The sequence below is a fragment of the Pinus tabuliformis genome, chromosome 5_1 (assembly GCF_031772625.1).
Source record: "Pinus tabuliformis cultivar Carrire ecotype Pingquan chromosome 5_1, CPIR1, whole genome shotgun sequence".
Taxonomy (NCBI): Eukaryota; Viridiplantae; Streptophyta; class Pinopsida; order Pinales; family Pinaceae; genus Pinus; species Pinus tabuliformis.
In genome coordinates, this window is record NC_142305.1 from 898,926,214 (window position 1) to 898,941,418 (window position 15,205).

At 40.4% G+C, this 15,205-nt stretch overlaps 1 protein-coding gene across 1 annotated transcript in view; it reads right to left on the reverse strand.

Annotated features, from left to right (window-relative positions):
* NAP7 (non-intrinsic ABC protein 7) overlaps positions 1 to 15,205 on the reverse strand; it is a 99,284-nt gene that overhangs the window by 38,967 nt on the left and 45,112 nt on the right. Inside the window, exons 2-3 of the mRNA XM_089433109.1 lie at positions 13,260 to 13,310; positions 12,626 to 12,847 (exon numbers count right to left, since the gene is read on the reverse strand). Coding sequence (XP_089289235.1) covers positions 12,626 to 12,847; positions 13,260 to 13,310 — 273 coding nt within the window. The remainder of the gene's footprint in view (positions 1 to 12,625; positions 12,848 to 13,259; positions 13,311 to 15,205) is intronic.

Sequence of the window (15,205 nt, forward strand, 5' to 3'; positions counted from 1 at the left end):
ACCTTTTTCCTGAGCTGCCTATTTCCCACCAAAAGTGGGTAACACTTTAGAAAATAAAAATTAAAAAAAAAAAAAAAAAAAAATTCTCCCCATTGGTCAGCCAACCAGCCAACAATCCTATGATGATCCATAGATAACTTTACTTCAGAATGCTCCACCCATGCTTCAATTAGTGCTCTCTCCCATCTAACCTACTTCTCGAAGGAAGGTGGGTCATTTATCAAAAGGTTCATTGACCATTTCTATAATCATGTGCTTTCATTTAATATTTGGGCATACTAATATGTATTACAGGCGAAGATAGATGATTGAATGCTCTTGATTATACCTTTGTTCCCATAATTCAGCTAGGAAATTATCCTTTGCCCCTAATCCAATTAGACCTCTCCTGAGGCCCTTTTCTTCCATTGTTAGGAGAGGCACTAATAGGAGGAATTGATTAATACAGACCCAACGTAATCCATACTTGTCACCTTCCATGTTTCCCTTATATCCACTTCCATTATTTGGGTTGATTTTCATTGGTCATTGGAACTAGCACCCTATATCCTCATCCCTAAGTCAAGGCCCAAAAATATGCCCTAAGAGGTTGGTGCAGCTGAAAGAAATATAAAATCATATGAAGCCACAAATGAAAGAAAATGAAAAAAAATGCAAAAGATTAAAATGACATTGAATAAGCACGTCGACAAAAACCTAGCATGAGCTCTATCCCCCTCAATAGCCATCACCCATTTCCTAAGCATTCCATGCTTTACTTAAATAAAGGAACTTATGAATGTCCCAACCCTAATGAATGATAAATTGCTACATCCTTAAGGGGTATTGGAAAAGCATAAAGTAATCTAGATCACCAAAGCTATGAATGAAAGAAAGATAAATCATTAAAGTCGCACCATAGGGGTGGAAAAAGTAGGCCAATGAAAGGGGTAACTGATGTCCCCACGATTTCTCCCTCTTATCTTCATTATACTAGAGATGTTGGACCTCCTTCAGCCGATACCATGGCTATGGTCATCTTCCTTGCAGCCTTTTCCATTACATGACCACATTATCACATGCATCTATGGATTGATGGGCCTACCTATGAAATGTCCTTCCCCTTAGGGGTTGGAAGCACCTAATAGGGCTAATTGTGTAATCATCCGTAACATAAGCGTGGTAACTTGACTACAAATCATGAGCTAGAAAGGCATTTGAAGGCAAGGTTGTGTGAAATATTCTTGTGCCCATAACACTGAATATGCTCCACTATGATACTTCAATGGTTTTTGTCCCTAATGATGTTGATATCACTAGATCTTGAGGATATTCAAGTGGTTCATTACTCATGCAACAACGATCGCTCGAGGGATGGCTTGATACCTCTCCAGCACAATAAAGAGTATGTCTATTCCAACTTTGAGAGTGCATATGACATTGCAGCCCCAACATTGCCCCTCTTAAGATGAGTGTTGGACTTTGAGAAGCCTCCACATGGTTGTGCACCCCTTGCTACACCTCTAGATGTTGAAACACATTGAGCCAAAAACCCAAGGCATTGCCTTGATTGATGATGTGCCCAAATGGACCCAAGATTCCCCTAGGCTAGCGTTGTACTTATTTGATAGATGTTGCCATGTTCCAAAGCATAGATGATGGTGGGGACCACATGAGATGGTTTGGGAGGGCTAGCACACCCTATTTTGATGCCAACGCTTGATCCTAGGACTACCATGTCACCCATGCATGCCCTAGGAGGGTGACATGAGCCTTCTTGATGATGACATCTTGGTGGAGGAGATGTTACTTGGAGATGTACCCATGCATTTTGATGATGTCCCTTGGAGTGAGGAGCACTCTTGGACCCACTTTGTCACTTGCTTGATGGAGATGCCCATTTTTGGAAAATGGTGACATGTTGGAAAGCCTTTCCTCCCACACATGTGAGGGATTTATGTCATCTTTATTATGATTTGTCATTTGTAAAACTATCTTGAGGTCGGCTTGTGACATGTTAGTCTAGTAGAACACTTCAAACAAACTTCTAGGGCTTTTGTTGTAAATTAATGAAAAATGACTCGGTTTCCTTCATATAAATAAAGGTAAGTCATTTTTCACTTGTTTACCATCACACACACTCACCTCTTCTCTCTTGAGTGAGTGTGCACTAGCATTCTTGTCTTTTTCTCTTGATTGCTATGGATGAATGATGGAGCAAACTATCTCGGGAGGGATATTTTTGCATGGAGAGAGTATCTTTGGATTTATGAAGTGATTCTTGACTGAATGATGCAAGTTTATTGTCATTTTTCATCCATTTTGCATGTTATTTTCTAAAATTAGGGTTTCTATTATACCATTTTAAAAAGTGCAAAAACTTTCATGAAATCATGTTTCTACATTTTATGCAAAATTTGTCATTCAAAAATCCATCAATGGACCTCATTGCATGAATCCTTTGACCTAAGTCTCGTACTAAAAGAAGTTGTTAGGGTTTCTAAGAGAAGATATTTATTCTTCCACCCTCTTCATCCAAGTCCTTCTATCGTTGACTCCGTCCTCTTTGACTCGATAGCCCAATTGAATAAAGGCACTAGTCTAGTTTTGGGATCACGTTTTAAATCTCTCTCTTTTCTTTATTTCTTGGTAACTAGGGTTCAGATTTGGTTTAAATTTGCATTTAATAACATTTTTCTTCTTATATGTTATTGTCCTTTAGGTATAAAGTGCATTTATTAATATTTGAAAAGCAAAATCTAGCATTTATTGCATGTTTTCACCCCAAATTTAGCGTTGACATCCAGGATTTATGTTGTTTTATGCATTTTTAACCATTAAAAACCTAAAGATGACCTATCCCCTGCTTAGCTCTTTGATATCCTTCTACCTTTTGTTGATCTCATCATTTATAGGCTATTTCTTTGTTGTTATATGCTTTTGCATGCTGTAAATCTGCATATCATAAAAACCCTAGCTTATAACAACTTTCCTTTAGTTTATTGGGGTTGGTGGAAAGTGTACTTGAACATTTGTAACTCTTATCTTGGCCTTCAAGGCTTTGTCGATACTTTCTCCCATAACCATTAGACTCTTATCACCTTTGAACCCTCCTTTATTGAAGACCTTTCTAGGTGATTTATCTACAAGCTCCTTAGAGAGCCATTTGGCTTGGAACCCTAGTCATCTAACCTCTAAGTCTTGCCAGGGAAGCCTCCCTTGTGGGGATAACATCCAACCACTAACTAGCAAGAAAAAGGGCATTGAGGTGATAATGGTGGTTGATCTCTTTGTTTCCATAAGACCTAGATTGCCTAGTAAGGCTTTGCACTAGGCCTGCTAGATTTTGTGGTAACAGTGCCTATGCTCATGAGAAGTTTCCCAACTTTAAGGATATTTCAGAAGATTTCATCCAAGAGGAGACAAGGCTAGAGACAATTTTAGCCAAAGTGGAGGAGATCCACAGCCTAGACATCATTGAGAGGGTGAGGAAAGCAGTTAATAAAGGAGGGCCCAGGATGGGTCAAAAGGAAAATAAAGATGATTCAAGTTCTTTGAACCGTGGGAAGAAAGACTTGAGTTATGTGAATTTTTTCAAATGGCACGAAATGGGCCACTATGCATCTCAATGTCTCGAAAAGAAGGGGAAGGGATAGTAGTAGCAAAAGCTTCAACTAGAGAGGATTTAGCATCCAAGCTTGAGATAGTATTATTTTCATGGTTCCATACCTTTCAACTAATGACACATTTAGTGTAGGGTGGCATGTGGATAGTGGAGCTTCGAGACAAATGACCTTCAACAAGAGGGCCTTCACCAAGTTCCAAGAAGAAGACACTGACATATAGCCAAAGTTGGGTGATGATGCCACTTAGTGTAGCACGACTCTTATAAGACCTGCGAGTACCCGTGGGTCTTGACGGGTTTTATAGCAAGACGGGTCACTCGCATAGAACCCGCGGTTTCTACCTGTACCAGCCAAAACCCGTATAAAACTCGGCTACCCGCATTGAACCCGAGAAGAACCACATATGACCCGCATAAGACCCATGGAAACCCTCAAAATTCGATCTTTTACAAGTCTTATACGGGTCGTTCCTGAGTCTTATATGGGTTGCCGAGTCAATAGCCAAACGAATCTTATATGAGCACGAGTCGTGCAACATTGATGCCACTCATCTAATTATGAAAATGGGTTCTATCTCATACCACATGCCATCAAGTGATGTTCTTGAGCTAAATGATGGATTGCATGTCCCTAGTTTAACAAAGAATCTTCTTTAGTTCCAACCATGATAGATCTTACATGTGTAGCTAAGATTCATGATCAACAAGTTATTATCAAAAACTATAGCCAAGGCCCTCGTCAAGTTTTGACCAAAGACATGTGAGAAGGTAGCCTTTACAGGTTGTTGTTGATTCGATCAAGTGTGGAGCTTTAGTGAATATTAGTGGAAAATTGTCTATGATTTTGGCATGAAAGATTCAATCCCATGCATTATAGAGCCTCACTTCTCTGGAAGGACATGGTGCAAAAATTGTCAAATTTCGAGATCGAGAAGAAAAAAGTGTGGAAGGGTTGTGCACTTGGCAAGCATGCCAAGACTGCATTTTTAAGCAATGAGCATAGATCAAGAGGGATTCTTGACCTAATCAACCCAAATTTCAAACATACGTGGACCAATGAATTCGATGTCACTGACAAGTAACATTTACTATGCTTCTTTCATTGATGATTCCTCTACAAAACTCGGATTTACTTTATAAAGACCAAGGATGAAGTCTTCAGTAAGGTCCATGAGTTTATCTCTTGTAGAGAATCACACAGGTAAGAAGATTAAGGTGTTGAGGTCTATCAATGAAGAAGAGTACACCTCCAAGGACTTCAATGTCTTTTCCCCAGAAGAACTAATAAAGAGGGAAATGACAATACCTTACCAGCCTTGTAGAATAGGTTATAAAGAGGAAGAAGAGGGCCATCATAGTGATAGCCAAGACTATGATTAATGATCTAGATCTACTCATGTATCTTTGGGGAAAAGCATGCATTGCAACTATTTACATTCAAAACTGGTGTCCTCATAGGATATTTAAAGACAAAACACTAGAAGAAGCTTCTACTGGTAAGAAACCACAAGTATCACATTGTGTGTATTTGGTTGTCTTGTATTATTCCTAGTCCTTATGAGAAGAGAACTAAATTGGAATGGTATATTTGTCAATTACAATGAGTCCTCAAAGATTTGTTGGATTTATCTTCCATCACAACAAATGACAATGGTGAGCACGATATGTGAAATTTGATGCATGGTTCTCTAAGTCTCAGGAGCCTCCTACAAAGGTCGAGGAGAGAGAAAAGTTTGCAGCAAGGTTCGGGTGAAGGAACACACCGTTGTACAAGGTATAACATGTAATTGATGGTAGCGTAGAGCAATACCAAGCCAAACTCGTAATGAGAGGATTCTCCCAAAAAGAGGGACTTGCTTATGAGAATATTTTTCTTCTCCTGTTGTGAAGGATACTTCCATCAAAACAGTTGTCTTTTGCATCAATTTTTGTTTGCTCTTTATACCAGATGGATGTTAATATTGTTTGTCTAGATGGTTTGATTGAGGAGGAAGTAAAAATTATCATTCAAGGGGTCTTGAGTGCATGAGCAAGATGCCCATGTGTGCAAGTTGACGAAGGTCGTTTATCAATTAAAACAACATGTGCATGGCACTTGATTAAAACCATTGTGTCTCTTGCATCAATTTTTTTTGGTCTTTATATCAGATGGATGTAAAGACTACATTTCTAAATGGTTTCATTAAGGAGGAAGTACACATTAATCATCCAAGGGGTTTTGAGGTGCATGGGTGAGATACCCATGTGTACAAGTTAAAGAAGGGCATTTATCCGTTGAAGCAAGAAACATGTAAATGGTATTCTAGGATTTATGAATACCTACTTAATTTGAGCTTCACCAAGGCTTCTACAAATTCCAATCTTTATTATTTATTTGATAAATTAAATGTGCTCATCTGATCCTGTACATGGGTGATCTAATACTTATAGGTAGCTTTAAGAAACTCATTGCACGATGCAAAACAAAGTTGGCCCATGAATTTGAAATCAAGGACATTGACCTTGTCCATTACTTTTTGGGTCTAGAGGTTTAGCGAAGGTATAGGTGATGTCTAAAGGTTTGGCAAGGTACAAGATACAAGGAAGGCACATAGTGGATATCTTAATGAACTTTTAGATGTTCGGTTATGAACCCTTGGCAACTCCTATGGCTTGAAATTTGAATTTATACAATGATTGAGGTTCAAATTTGGTAGATCCTTCTATATATGTGCAAATGATTCATTCCCTTATGTATTCGGTGAATACCAAGCATCATATATATTTTGCACAGAATAAGTTGAGCTAGTTCATGGTTGAACCTAGACAAATTCATTTGATTACTACAAAGCATTTCCTGCAATATTGTTCATTATGCTTGAGGTATGCAGGAGATGGTGAGTTGATACTGCATGGTTTTGTTGACTCTGCTTAGGTAGGGGATGCAAGTGCTAGGAAAAATCACTTCAGGTTTTTGTTTGATCTTGGGATCAGGTATGATGTCCTAGTTCAATAGGAAGTAGGTGGCAATTCCACTCAATTCAGAAAAGGAAGAGTACATGGCAACCAATCTTGGTACTTTTGACTCTTGAGGTTATTTGGCTTTGCAAGTTAAATCATAGCTACATTAGGTCTCTGAAAAACCAGCATTTCATGACTGACCCAAGCACATTGATATCTAGTACCATTTTCTTAGAGACAGGGTTCAGGAGGGAGCAGTGGTCCTTAAATATGTTACTTCATATTCACAGGTGGTAGACATTTTGACTAAGCCCTTAGCTAAGGAAAGTTTGAACGTTGAGGGAGAGACTTGGCTTGGTAGAGAACACTTTCCTCACAAAGAGGGAGTATTAGAGTTTTACCTATTGCTCAGTCCGCGTTCTCCTTCAGTGTTGCTCAAACATAATGGCACCAGATTTCCTTGCCTCAGTCCTATGCACCATAGAGAAGGTGATGGGATGATTGTGCAGCACTATTGATCCTTGGAGAATGCACAGCAGTTATGGATCCCTCAACTTTCCTAATGGATTATGGAACCAGAAAGAGGAGTGTTTTCTCTTTAGGTGTCAGTTTCATATGAGATACAAAGAAGATATTAATTCCTTTCTAGGGATTGAAGTGGATAGGTTTCTGTATTAATGTTGAAATTTCTAAGTATTACCCGTTAGAAATTTTATCTGTATTCTCTGGTTTATTTCGCCTACTTGTTTAATTACTAACAAGTTATTTAACCATATAAACACTGAAATAAACACAATACAGTCTCAACCATCTACAGATCAACAGCTAAAAGAAATAGACAAACACACAAGGGACACCGTTATTTTTGGACAATCGTCCCCAGAAAAACCCAACTTGGGAAAACCGGTGCAACAATTCTGAGGGTTTTATTACTAAGCAACTTTTTTTTGAGTACACTGCGTGCCAAACTGGCTCACCCGACAAAGATACAAAATCTAGCAGATACCTCTCTTCGGAAGCAGATATTCGGAAAGTTTGCCCCACGAAACCCTCTCCAGCACAATCTGAAGCTCAGGGTCAACCCTCTTGGCCTCTGCGTCAGCCTAAAACCCTCTACATCAGCCCTCTGAGGCTCTGTGCAGCCTCTCTGGCTCTCTGCGTCACTCCTGTAGCCTCTGTGTGGATGACGTAGGCCCTTCTGGCCTCTGCACAGTCCCTGCTAGCCTCTGTGTGGTTCCCTCTGGCTCTGCGTCTGCCTCTTTGTCTCGTACTCACTGCTCCTCGCTACAACTTTGATCACTGATTCGATTTCTCTTATCAAAACCTGCTCTAGAAAATCGAATGACTGATCACACTGGTGTCTCTCCAACTGACCCTCAAGCCTCCTCTTATACTTTTTCTTTTGAGTCTTCAATGGTCGAGATTACATCTCTAATCAATGGATAAGATTAGATTTGGCTTGATCCATGTCATTTAGAACCTTCCAACCCAGTTTTATATTAATACCCATTAATATTTTATTTTTCCTAAGTTTAGACTTAGGAACTCCATTAAAAATATTAATTCTTTTAATATCTCCTTCACCGGGTAGAATTTCCCCAGACCATTACTAGATCTTGGAGATCTCATGGGCTTTAACCTCTCCACCAATTTTCATGGCTAGAGCACATTCGATGCTACCCTAAATCAACACTCCCTCTTAGTGAGGAGTGTGCTCTAGTGATACTCCACCACTTAGCATCACCTTGATTATACGGCACCGGTACCTATGTTGATGCTAGGCCTCCCCACCCAACATCCTCTGCACTGCTGCATCCTGTACTGCTACCCATGGCTCTGCCACTGCCACTGCTACATCTGTACAGCAGCTCCCTCTGCATCCATGTTGTTGTTGGTCCTTTCTCCCAACACTGCATCTGCACTGCAGTTCTCTCTCATCATGCTACATCATGCTATTGCTACTGCTACTGCACTGCAACTCAGTTACTGAGAAGTAAGTAACTGATCCACCCAACTACTAACATCCCTGTCAGGCTAGAAACACTCTCGATGCTGAAGCTCTCTCTGCCGCTATCTCGTGCTCCCTCTACTATCTCTGCGCTGCTGCAACAACTTTGTGCCTCTCACACCGCTGCAAGCCTCTTTGTGCCATCCTGCACTGTTGCAACCTCCTTTGTGCCTCTCGCACTGCTGCAAGCCTCTCTGCGCTGCCTGGGACTACTGCACTTCTAGCACTCTCTGTTGCTTCATCCGCATTCGTTTCTACCAACATCCGCCATTCTGCTACTGTCACTTCCTGGCTCCCGTAGCTGGATCTGATCCAAGAGTTTGGGTACCTCAAAGATCCTGCCCCTCATTGCCTATAGCCTTCCTGACTACAGCGCGATGTATCCCCACCTCTTCTCTAGAGGTACATGAGCACTCATGGCACAATCATCATCCTCCTCTACCTCCTTTTCCGCCTTCGCTGGTGCTGCCTTGGAGTCAGACGCCTCTCCCTTATTCTTCTTCCTCGAACACTGGTTTGCATAATACCCCAATTCCCCACAGTTGAAACACTTTATCTTGGAGAGGTCCTTTTTCTTCCTCTTCCCATGCTCTCCCGCAGATGCCAGAGCTGCATCCTCTTCCTCCTCTTTCTTGACCCGAGCTCCTTTGTTGCTGCCTCCCACCTTGGTCAGCCATCTGATCTCTTCTTGGCGAAGAGCTGCCCACAGTTCTTCCCATCCTAGAAGAATCACCCTACCCAAAATACTTTGGACAAATGTATCCCACTCCTCGGAGACTGCGTTTAGGGTTGTCCTCACCATTAATTCTTGATCTGGCATGGCCCCTATGGAAGTCAGTTGGTCCCGAATCTCCTGCAACCTGCTGAGGAAGTGATCTATCTGCTCCCCCTTCTACATCTGGTACGATTGCAGCTGATTCTCTAGAAGCATCCTCCTCTGCACGGAAGTGCCTTGATACAATTTCGTCAAGGTGTCCCACATTTCCTTTGTCGTCTCCTTCTCAGAAATATGTTGGACCACATGATCCTTGACCCCGTCAAGGATTATACATTTCACCTTGGCCATCGCATCCTCATACTTCTCCTTTTCAGTTGGGTTGACTAGGATAGCCACGGTTCTCAAGGCGAAGGCCTTGATGCGATGTCTATCTAGAACAGACAAGATCCTGGCCTTCCAGATGACAAAGTTGGACGCCCCGTCCAGCCTGTCATAATCCCTCAATCCATTCACTACCATCTCTCTGCTCTTCTTTTCGACTCCCCTGAGTCTCTACTTCCCTCCTGGAAGTTCTCTGCTAGACTCCCTCTGAGTCGCTACTTCCCTCTTGGAAATCCGCCTGCCAATCGTCAAGTCGCAACTCTCTGATCTCCTATGCACCCGCAATACTGATCTGGATTTCTTGGCTGGAAATTCGCTTAGGTAGCGACTCCCTCTACCTTGGTTTTGCCCCGTTAGGTACTATTCTGTCTCGGCAGCAACAGCACCCCACCAACTTCACTCCTCGCAATCTGCCCACAACTTCCTGTGCCCCAGCAACTGAAGAACTGAGCCTCGAGGCTCCGCACAATCCCGAGAAGGCTGATTTGTTCCCTTGGCCAACTGCGTCAACCCTCCTGGTCTCTGCATGGCTCTTTGTGAGCCCCTTCTGCCTTCTCCTGCCTCTGCGCTGGCCTCTCTCTGGCTCGAACTGATGACACAGGCCCTCTACGTCAACCCTTCTCTGCTGCTTTTTACCTAGGAACAGCTTCCATCACTCGGGGCAGTTGTCTCTGCTGCAAATTCTCTGATTCAGTTGGCACCTTCAGCGTTCCTGTGATCTGCAACCCCCTGATACCATGTTGAAATTTCTAAATATTACCCGTTAGAAATTTTCTCTGTATTCTCTGGTTTATTTCGCCTACTTGTTTAATTACTAACAAGTTATTTAACCATATAAACACTGAAATAAACACAATACAGTCTCAACCATCTACAGATCAACAACTGAAAAAAATAGACAAACACACAAGGGACACCATTATTTTTGGACAATTGTCCCCGGAAAAACCCAACTTGGGAAAACCAGTGCAGCAGTTCTGAAGGTTTTATTATTAAGCAGCTCTTTTTTGAGTACACTGGGTGCCAAACTGGCTCACCTGACAGAGATACAAAATCTGGCAGTAATACCTCTCTTCAGAAGCAAATATTTGGAAAACCTGCCCCACGAAACCCTCTCCAACACAATCTGAAGCTCAACGTCAACCCTCCTGGCCTCTGTGTCAGCCTGATACCCTCTGCGTCAGCCCTCTAAAGCTTCGTGCAGCCTCTTTGGCTCTCTGCGTCATTCCTGCAGCCTCTGCGTGGATGACGCAGGCCCTTCTGGCCTCTGCGCAGTCCCTGCTAGCCTCTACGTGGCTCCCTTTGGCTCTGCGTCTACCTCTCTGCTTCAACTCTGGTCTTCTGGCACTATCTCTGCCTCTCCGTCTCATAGTCACTGCTCCTCCCTACAACTCTGATCACTGATTTGATTTCTCTTAGCAAACCCCGCTCTAGAAAATCAAATGATTGGTCACACTAGTGTCTCTCCAACTTGACCCTCAAGCCTCCTCTTATACTTTTTTTGTTCAGTCTTCAACAACCGAGATTACATCTCTGATCAACGGCTAAGATTAGATTTGGCTAGATCCATGTCATTTAGAACCTTCTAACCCAGTTTTATATTAATACCCATTAATATTTTATTTTTCCTAAGTTTAGACTTAGGAACTCCATTAAAAATATTAATTATTTTAATATCTCCTTCACTGGTAGAATTTCCCCAAACCATTTCTGGGTCTTGGAGATCTCATGTGCTTTAGCCTCTCGACCAATTTTCATGGCTAGAGCACACATCCGACGCTACCCCAAATCAACAATTAATAGTAAATACACTAGGACCAGAGATGTGCAGCTCTTTTCATCAAAGAGCTGACTCAACATAGGGCAGAACCTCTCAATAAACTTATAAAGCTACTAACAACATACCTCATAGTTATCACATCACAAACGTTTTTCAAACTACAGGAGATGCGACAGGAAACAATCCCAGAATATTTCTACTGTAGATCAGTCAAACAGAATATTTCTCAGAAATAGCAATTAAAAGGCCAAACACGCCCATTGCCTACATCATCTAGACCTTTGATGTTCGGAGTGGAGGCTGCTAGTCTGATTTTTTTTTTGACAAAATACTTGTTTTCCTTGGGTTTCGCATTTGCTTATTGCTTGAGATAGTGCTTGTGTGCATTTGTATTTTTCTTTCTGTATTTCATTTTATAATGGAATTGTTATACAGTGTACATGCTCCCTTGTCTTTCGATAAACATGAAATACTTCTACAGTCCCATTAACCATTTATGGTTATTCACAGATACCAATATAACTGCAACTTGTTTCACTTCTATAAAATGTTTTCTTCCAATAATTTCTGCTGTGCTCGCCAAAACTCTTACACTCGTATTTCTACTAACCTTTTTTCAGTTTGGCAAGGTGTAGCAGGCTGATTTTTTGGCAAGGGCATAAGGTCGATTACTGATACTCAAAGACAAAAGAAGGGAATGTCTGGGACTACAAAAGAGTGCTTTGACCACTGGAAAATATTTCCCAAGGCCCGCTATAATAAGGACAGGACTAGGGCAACATACAATAGAGATGATAATTATGTTGTGTTGACATGGTTATTATTATGACCATTTAGAAAAATATTGAAACATTGGGATTTGTAAGTTATATTCATCATTCCTTCCTCTGTACGAAGCAAAAACAAATGTAAACAAGACAAAAGAAAGAGAATAAAAAAGTTGAGAACAAATAAATAATACGTCTAATTAAAATTTTAGCAGCCATCCAACCATCACAGTGGTGATTATACTAAGTACAGGATATATTTCACGAGAAAACAATTATATTTTTCTTTAAATTGCAAGATCTGAAAGACTAACATATCACATGTAAGAACACACACAAGGGCTGTTCCATCAGAAATACAGGAAGACAATTGCTTTACGTTTAAATAACCTACTAGGAATAGAAATGATAAAGTTCAAATACAGACCTCAAGGGGACCAAGTTCCGTAAGACCGAGGGATGATCTTCGGGCATTACAAGCCATCCGCAGAAAATCCATGTTGCTCACTCCCGGGATCTCAACTGGAGATTGGAAACTCATAAATAGCCCAGCATGACACCTCACCTCAGGCTCCTTATCAAGCAAGTTCTCACCTTTGAAAATCACAGTGCCCCCTGTTACTTCATAATCTGGATGACCCACGAGAACCTGCCTAAAAGGAAACAGGACTAGGATGTTTAAGATAATTTATATATTAAAGCTTAATTATTTAGTTACATGCTTCTCATTTCACAACTTTCAATTAAAACTCTGGCCGCATTGAAAGACGCCATACAAAAGATCAAAAACTGCATGAATCAACTTCCCCAGGGAATAAGACCTCAATAACTCAATCAACCCCACATATCAGAGCTTATGTATGTTGTGCATATATGCTCTCTAATTCCATTAGCAATGAATCAATGACAAACTACTTGTTCTCCCCACCTTGTCTGATAGATAAAATACACCATTAATTACTTCCTTGGTGTCAACTACACATCTAACTGGTAAATGGAAGGTTTGGAAGAGGACTAGTCAAAATATTTAACTTCAAACAGAAAAATCTCAACTCCCTTGCCTTGGAGAAAGTACTCTTTCCAGACCCATTTTTTCCCATGATTGCATGGACCTGCATGAGAATCAACACTAATTAGAACAAATTCTATAACCATAGTAAAAACTCAACTAAGAATTTAAGGAAAATTTTGTAAACCGTGATAATAAGTTAATAACTCTAGAAGTCTCATTATTTATATCTTGCTCAACTAAGAACTTAAAGCAAGTTGTGTGATAAAAACTGCAAAAACTCCCGTTATTTTTCCCATTGTTAAGATTTCATTGGTTCTCTCTCTTTCACTAAAATTGATCATAAAATTTAAGCACAGAAAATAAATATATCTAGTGAAAAATTCAGAATCTAGTGAAGAATGTAACTAAAGAAAGTTACATTTCATTCTGAAACTCTTTTATAGAAAGTAAGAACACTGAAAGCTTAAAACAAATAAAGAATTAGTCTGAAGAAGAATATCTCATATGCAAACCTTTCCAGGAGTGTATTGTAATTGGTAACTCTACTCATATAAATGACATAGATCAACTTAATCTAACTTGCTTGTCGTTCAGACATGAAAAGAAATCAATGGAATTGTTAAGCTCCAAATCTAAGTTGCACAAAATCAGGAAGCAGCAAAAGTTTCCAAAATCAGGACCGCTTAGGAAATGAGCCTCCTCAAAAATACAGAAACAGGGACATAGCAATATCTGTATTTGTATGTGTGCTATAAAGCATTAATGGGTTTTAGATGCCATTTTGTGTTTTGGGACTTATTTTAATTTGTTCTAGAATTATTTTTCCTTAAGACCCACTGTCCCACATGGATCGCTAAATATCCATCCATTTTGTTACCACCAAAATGCACCTGCATTTTGGGACATTCTTTTCAGCATCACTACACTATGGAGATGTGGATTTAAGGAGCATAATTCTAGCATCCTCTTGTTTATCACCCTTTTCTTTCACATGCTTGGAGGCAGTTTATGTCTTTTAAGACATGTTTGATGGTTGAGTTCACATATTTGCACATGTAGCAGAGATTCACCTTTTGGAGCCCTTGTCTACATATTTTATTTATTGCACATTTGTTCATTGAGGGGGCATTCCACACCATTGAAGTTCTTAGAAGGGTGCATTGCATATATGGACACATGACATACAAAGCCCATCTACAAGATACAAGAACATCTTTTTAGGTGGAGTGCCCACCATCCAAGGAGGGTTTAATGGCATCAAACAGTAACAGTCGGAAAGTGTTCCATCTTTAGAGAAAGTTTATTATATTTTATGGCTATGTTGAGCACTAATTAATAAGGGTGATCAAGCTTCAAGAAGGTTTTGAACATCTATCTGGGGCATCCACATTTTGAGGATTATGTGTTTTATTGCCCTGGATCTAAGGGTGACCATAACCACCCTCATTCACAATTGCACATTCTCCGAGACACTTTCATGATTAATAATGTCATGCTTGATTAGAAGGTCAAAGTTACAAGACAAATGGCATTCTTTCCCATCTCTCAAGAAAGCACCTTATCCAAAGCAAAGAATGGCACATGTTACAAGGGCACATCACTCTTTTGGAAGTTTTTATGAATGAGACCTGCTCAAAGTGGTACCAAAGCTTCTTCTACACATTGTTCAAACCACAAATCTCAAGAAAAGAGCATTCCACATTTCTAGGAGGATTAATGCACCCTCAACCACCTCTTGCACAATTACCAAGGGTGCACCACTTTAAAAAAAATTAACAATTTGAGGTGGTCAAAGGGCCCTTTTTGAAAAGCACTCTCTTGAGAGAGTGACACATGACAGTTAGCACATTCCCCAAGGTCTAAGAAGATCCTAGATGGAGGATAATTCCAATTATGATTATTTTGGGGGAGTAGTTACTAGGTGGTTATTGTGAAAAGTGCTCCAAGGAGAAGAGAGACAGATGGCATAACAAGCCCTCATACATTTCAAGGAAG